The following is a 7,570-nucleotide window of genomic DNA, read 5'->3' as shown; positions in this document are numbered from 1 at the left end:
AGTCACTACTAAGAAAGAAAAGAAAGAGTCCTTGATGGCTCAGTACTGTCATATCAGTTCTGGACTGCCCACCTCTAGATTATTTTTATGTTAAGAAACACTTAAACCTCTTTAGTCACAGCAGTCAGATTTTGTTATCAGCAGCTCAAACACTTAGTAAATGATGCATTACACTTATGGACATGTGAGGGGAGAATGCTATCTATGTACCTGGGCTGAGGGTAAGCACTGAGTCAGTCCAGACCTCTCCAGACTGCCCCCTCAGCATATATATTTCCTTCCCAAGATTCACACAAAGCTCTCCTTGAACTCTCACTCCTAATATTTGATGTCTATTGCTTATCTTTTGTCCTCTCCCACCTGTTCATAATTTGGGAAAATAAGTAAATATCAAGAACAATTTATTCTACCTTACATTCTAAAACTGTGTCACCACCTAATCATTACATAATTCTACCTGGACATTAATGTTGATAATACTTTAAAGTTCCTAGTTTATAACAATAGATTGGGGACAAGGGTATGGATTTGGAAGTCACCATCAAATATGTGGCTATTGAAGCCAATTGAGTTAAAGGGAAGTCGCAGGAAGAACAAAAAGAGAAGTAGAATGAGGACTAAATACAGAGGAGTCCCAAGTTTAAGAATGCTTCCCAAAAGAAAACACTGACCTTGCAGAAAAAAAAATGTCATGATGTCATGTCATGTCAACCATAGGATTATGGTTTTATGGTATAAGGATTAACCTGAGGACATCTAACATGGGGTTTCAATTCATGTCTCCTGGTTACTGTTTCCAGTTTTTGATCACTGAGAATAATTTCTCAACACCAACCCAAAATATCATGCAAGAAGACCTATCATTGTTTTGTGAGAAAGATGAAGACCTTCTTAATTTATAAGACTGCATTTTCTCTGGGAGCAATAGATGGCTCTCATCCAGCTGTTGCAGACACCACAAGTTTTTGTCATTTCAGTTTCTCAGTAACAAAAAGACTGGTTTTCAAAAGATCCAAGCCAATGTCTCATTAAGTCAAACATGCTTTCACCTCTACTTACCCCAATGACAATGTGGAATGAATGTAGCCAAAGTTGTTCTCAGATTTAAATGCATTTATTTCATAATGTTTCTTTCTACTCATGTCTTATGTTCCAGATTAGTTTTTTGTTCTTACTCATTTTTTACCAATGGTAATTGATTTTTCTTTATCCATACTAAAGTAGATTTACTTTTGTCCTTCCTCATTCCTGACACTCTCCTAATATCCCAAGATCCCCATGAGCCCAGACACAAACAATCCTGTAGAGAGTAAGATTCAGTCAGACCCAGAGGGCTGATAGCAGTGGTTCAGAATGGTATTATAATTCAATTCTGAAAAGTAAGTTATTACACATAGGGAACCTCGAAATGTGCACAAACATACAGTACACTTCTGTAAATGTCTAGCACCATCATTATCATAATCTAGACATAATCCAAGTATCAACATTTCCCTCCTTCAAAAATTTCTTTCCTCTAGCGTACATGAAGAAAACATGATTTTGTCTCATGTCTCCTTGTCAATGAGCCCCACACTGCAGGTCTTTCTCTGTGTTTCTCTGATCTCTCCTCAGAACGTCTTAAGCCTTGATCCAGGCTTCATCTGGAACTTGTGGAGTGCCTTCTTCTTGGCATGATGTGTCCATCTCCACATCAGTGTCATAGAGAGGTAGACGGGAAGAAGGCCTTACCTCCCTTCACTGTCTTACCTCTCACACTGAGCAATGCCCACTTTTTATGAAGAGTCAGAGAGATAGACGCAAAGAAAAAGATACAGACTCAGTGCTTTATACAGTCTTCCCCGTATCCCAAAGAAAAGCACCAATGTTCTTCACAGAGATTTTCCTTAAGAATACCCCAAATTCTAGCCTCTTTTCAGAGCGTGCCCCTTCTGACCACAGTGTGAGTCTATACCCTCTACTTCTCCATGTCTGGTCCAGCCCTATGTCACCTTCCTCCATGTGCTCAGGGTGTTTTATGAGGGTGTATTTCTCAAAAGCTGAACTATTCAACATAGAATGGCAGAAACTTTAGAAGACTGGTCTAGAGTGGTCCTTGTCACTCAAAATGCAGAACTTTTCCAGTCTTCCTGAGAGCATAAGTGTAATATGATCCTCCTTTCTTCCTGTTTCTCTGATGGTTATCTATAAGACACACACACACACACACACACACACACACACACACACACGTTCTCAGAAATTGTAAAGTCTAAATTCACTTTAGAGAATAAAAGATATACACAGAATCTCCAGGACAGGACAGAGGTTCACATAATCACACAAATTCATGGGAAGTTCTTTGTTCTTACTTTCAGCCTGAGCCCCAAGAGCCCAATTACAAGATCACCTACCTTTAAATACCATCCCAAAGCTCTGAAATTTTCAAACTTTGAAATGAAAGATTTGTGTTTTGATTTATCCATACAATATTAGGCCATGTACAGTTCTTAGCTGAACCCTTCTCTAGTCTGTGCATATATATGCATGGAACGAAGGATTTATGATCTGCCTAGCCAGTAAGCTCTCTAAGAGTTAGGAGAATACATTATCGAGGGCACCAAGTAATCTAGCTTTAGTCTTTAGTAAGCTGTTCACTTAACTGAAAAAAAAAAAAAAAAAACATGCTCCAGTTCCCTCATGCTACCACATGTTCCTTATCCCAGCTAGAAGTGTCCTTACTTAGACAAACCCATCTAATTTAAAAGAAAAAATAAAGATTTGGAGCCTCAGTTTATTCATTTCTTGAGTCTAATATAGAGTCCAGTAAATGATAGAAGCTAATTTTTTTACAGTGAAACAATTTGAGCAGTACAAAATGGCATAATCCTCAAGGAGAGAATACAAAGCAAGATATTTAGTAACTTTAAAAGTGGAGGGAAAGCGGGGGGCACAGTGTCACATGCCTGTAATCCCAGCAGCTTGGGAGGCTGAGGCAGAAGGATTGTGAGTTCAAAGTCAGCCTCAGCAACAGGCGAGGTACTAAGCAACTCAGTGAGACCCTGCCTCAAAATAAAATACAAAGTGGGGCTGGGAGTGTGGCTCAGTGGTCTAGTGCCCCTGGGTTCAATCCCAGGTACCAGGAAAAAAAAGGCGGGGGGAAGACCTTATTTGAGAAAAAACATTAAAATTCCTCTTCCTGTAGATAAAATGTTACTTAAGTAGAATGCTTGCTGAAAATTAATTGCCAATGATACAAAAGACTCATTAGCAGAGTACTCTCTTCAGGGTTTTATCTAGGGCTAGTTTAACATCTTTATTCCTCAAACTGTAGATCAGAGGGTTAAGCATGGGAACCACGTTGGTGTAGAAGACTGAAGCAAACTTGCCTTCCTCCATCAATCCAGAAAAAGAGGTTGTTAAGTAAGTAAACGCCCCCGACCCAAAAAACAGAGCAACAGCAATTATGTGAGAGCCACATGTGCTGAAGGCTTTGGATCGTCCCTCAGCAGAAGGAATGCGAAGAATGTTGGAAAGAATCAAAGCATAAGAGATGAAGATGCTGACACTGGACACTGTGATGACCACTCCAACAACAGTGAAGAACACAAGCTCATTGATGTGGGTGCTGCTGCAGGAGAGCTGCAGGAGCGGGAGAACCTCACAGAGGTAATGGCGGATGACATTGGAATCACAAAAGGTCAGTCTCAGCATGCTTCCAGTGTGGGCCATGGCCCCAGCAAACCCTATCACATAGGAGCCAATCATGAGCAAAAAGCAGACCTTAGGGGACATGATGACAGTGTACAGCAGAGGGTTGCAGATGGCCACGTAGCGATCATAGGCCATCGATACCAAGACACAGCACTCGGCATTGACAAAGAAACAGAAGAAAAACAGTTGAGTCATGCACCCCATGTAGGAGATAATATTTTCTGACACAAAGTCATTCAGCATTTTGGGGGTAAACACACAGGAATAACAGAGATCTATAAAGGACAAGTTAAAGAGGAAAAAGTACATTGGGGTATGAAGACTAGAATTCAGCCCAATTAAGGTGATCAAGCCCAAGTTGCCCACCACAGTGAATATATAGATCCCCAAGAACAGGAGGAAGATAGGGAGCTGGAGCTCTGATTGTTCTGATAATCCCAGAAGGATAAACTCAGTCACTAAGGAGCTGTTTCTCAGAGTCATTCTCTTCTGGCACATCGACTAGGGAAACAAAGGACAAAACACAAAGTTATACAAGAATAAACATGAGTAATGGAAGAAGGCTAGAGAAGATTGGTCAGGGCATAGATACCTCCCTTCTTCTGCCCTCTTCCCTCATCTATGCCTCTCTCTGTCCTAAACTGTCGATAATATGACTGAGGCAGCATCTCAGCTCCCCTGATGCTAGTCATGAACCCCAGCTACCCTGTTGGCATGGGCAGCAAGGATTCTGTCTCTGCTTAAGAAATGAAGAGGCAGCATACCTCAAGGGGCTGCCCCATCTCACAAAGATGCCCCAAGATCCAGGGGTACAACTTGGACCTGCTGTCTCAGGCTTTGTGACACAGAAGTTCCCATGTCCCCCATCATGCCCAGCTATTCTCTGCCTTTCTCTCCCAAACACATACTACCTTGAGAGAAAGCCAAGCCAAAAGCCAAGAGTGTTCCCTACTGGCTCTGCACTATACCTTTTCAGTGCTGGATTTATGCAATGCTTTCTCCATTAGCGAGAGGCATAAGATGGTGCTGCTAGAATGTAAAGCAGACAGCCTTGCAGGCTAACTCTTCTGATTCTCATGATGCTGGGAACAGAGCTTTAACAGACCCAAATTCTCCAAGGTGCTTGAGGAATAGCCCAGAGTTTCTGTTTGTGGATTTCCCCAGATGGTCTTCATCAACTTCAAAAGAAAAACATTAGCAATCTTTTCCACCAGGACCTCAGCTGGCATACCACGGGGGACTTTAAACTTCATGACAATCTTAGAGAACTGATTAGTTATAGTCTCTCCTGGGAATTTCTCTTAGATCTGTTTTTAGACAGAGGAAACTGCACTCTGTTTACATCCTGCATCAGTAACATCTTGAGAGCTGGTGTTCTGCTCAATATTCCCCTTTCCTCCAAGGATTTCATGTCATTCAATGCTGAGTTTGATGGGCCCCTTCTTCCTCCCTTTCATTCATTCTTCGACCCTAAGTTTAAATTTAAGAGATAATGGCCCCAAATTCATTTTCTAACATTTCCAAATTTTCTTAAGGAGTTTTGAAATGAGGACCAAAAATGTTCAGACCAAGGTTATAGGTGATCAGAAAGCTCCTCGTATGAAATGCTTCTAAAAGCATGAGCTGCTCAGAACAGTGAGACAGCAACACCAGCAACACAAACACCATCTACTCTCCATTCTACAAAAGGCCACAGACAGGCCTTGACTATATGTAAGGAGATTAAAATATCACAAGACACAAGCCATGAAGCACACACACTGGCTTACTCTGTAGCTAGGCAGGAGAAGTACTGAGGGTTTGATCTGTCATTCTTTAGATGTCAAAGCTTTTCTTCATCAGATCTGCTATGTGCACATTCTAGGGGAAATCCACATACATGTGTACATCTGCATTTGTAACTTTCCATTGAGGTTGCCTAAAATAATTCCATTTTGCCTGGGAGGGTCCTGAATGGCAACCATTATGTCTGTACAATTATTCATAGCATGTCCTTTCAGTCTCAAAAGAATGTAAATATGGATTAAAATTTTTATGTTCACCCTACTAAAAAAAGCATAAGCAGCTATTCAGATATTCTGGTTCACTGACTTCCATCCTCTGTCTGTCAGAATCTCTGTCTTTCACCTTTACTCTCCTCAGCTGAACACCATTCCTATCTCTTCAGTAGACTTTGGCTTCAAACATAGGAAGCTGCTTCTGATTTATACCTAGCCAAGAAACCTAAAGCAAAGAAATTCAAACCCTAGCTGTCCGCCCAGAATAGGTGAAAAGAGAAAAGCAAGGAGACAGAAATTACACTGGTACCAAGAGTAAAATTAGTAAAATATATTGTTGTGTATAATTGTTTGTGGATACAATAAATTGGTTGGCATTATTTAAGAAATGTGGACATATTCCATATATATGTATATGGAATATGTATATCCACATTTCTTAAACAGTGTCAACCAATTTATTTATACATGTAGACACACATATATACATACATATGTACACATATATCTACATAGATTTTAAACAGCATTTCACTGCTAGATGTATACCTAATAAAAATTACAAAAAAACTACATATGTTTACCTAAAGACATGCCAAAAATATTCATAGAAGGATAATACATATTAGCCAAAAACTGAAGACAATCTACATGTAAACCAACTGTAGACTAAATACTAAATAGTGAAATATAATAAAATAAAATTTCATTTAGCCATGAAAATCAATAACATAGATAAATGTCATCAATCTATTATGGAGTAGAAGAAGCCAAGCACAAAAGAGTGCATATCTTAGAACCCCACATGTATAAAATTGAAAGATAAGGAAATTAGTCTGTAGTCCTAAAATTCAGATAACAGTTACTCTTAGCTGGGAAGTCAGAGGCTAGACAGGCATATGAAGGGTGCTTCAAGTTTCCGAATAACATTCTGGTTCTGTTAAGGGTACTGGCTACATAGATGTATCTAGTTAGCAAAAAAATTCATCAAGCTATGTATCTTTATGTTATAATTAAATTAAAAGTTTATTTAAAGCATAAGTTGAGAGCAAAAAAAAAATAAATCATCCTACCAAATTACTTTAAGACTAAAATTGCTAAACATCTTTGTGCCATAATCCCTCATTTGGAAAATGGTTATTTACTGACCTGACAGCTCAGTATAGTAGAACATGCAAGAAAAATGACACTGTTTTTATTTCTCATCCATCTTGTGTTCCTTAAAATAAAAACCTGCTATATTTTTCTTATATAAAGGGAGGAAATCAAGAAGTAAAAAAAATTAATGCATATGGAGCAACTATAGTCCTTGGCATTGTGCTGGATGTTTTCTAGTATAATATTATGTTTATAACAACTATAGAATGTGCATGTGTGTGGCAGATTGTATTTTCCAAAGATGCCCATTACCAACACACGCACGCTCACGCATATATAGCTTGTATCCCACATATTTTTGGTGTAGTAGGAGGACTGACTCTCTTTGTTCCCTATCCTTGCCTCCAGAGGGCACAATATTGGACTTTCTCCAACCAATAGAATATGGTGGAATGGTGGAACTGAGGCTATGTGACATTCAAATGATATCATTCAAGGACATGGATGCTCGTTCTTGTGCTCACTCTCTCGCTCTCCCTCTCTCTCCCTCACCCTCTGTCATTCCTAGCCTTCAGGACAGTCATATTTATGGCCTGCATGCAAGTGGGTGAATATCAGGGACAATTGTCAAAGGAAAGCCGGGGGAATTGCCAAGACAGGACTAACTTACTTGGTCCAATTCTTCCTCATACCCAAAAACTATCCTTTTGTTTTCATATTTGAATGATATTTTTAAGGTTTGTTTTGTGAAGAAAATAGACGTATCTTTCTAGTATACATAA

General features: G+C 39.5%; 1 protein-coding gene across 1 annotated transcript; it reads right to left on the bottom strand.

Annotated features, from left to right (window-relative positions):
* Nucleotides 1-3,246: 3,246 nt before the first annotated feature.
* LOC308632854 (olfactory receptor 8B4) lies at nt 3,247-4,191 on the bottom strand (the record flags this gene model as incomplete). Its single annotated transcript, XM_081265218.1, has 1 exon — nt 3,247-4,191. The coding sequence occupies one exon, from the start codon at nt 4,189-4,191 to the stop codon at nt 3,247-3,249; it is 945 nt and encodes a 314-aa protein (XP_081121344.1).
* Between the last annotated feature and the right edge of the window lie 3,379 nt (nt 4,192-7,570).

The sequence above is a fragment of the Spermophilus citellus genome (genome assembly GCF_964194105.1).
Source record: "Spermophilus citellus genome assembly, chromosome: 2".
NCBI classification, from domain to species: domain Eukaryota; kingdom Metazoa; phylum Chordata; class Mammalia; order Rodentia; family Sciuridae; genus Spermophilus; species Spermophilus citellus.
The sequence above is the reverse complement of the archived record's forward strand: the minus strand, read 5'-3'. Positions and strand labels throughout refer to the sequence as shown.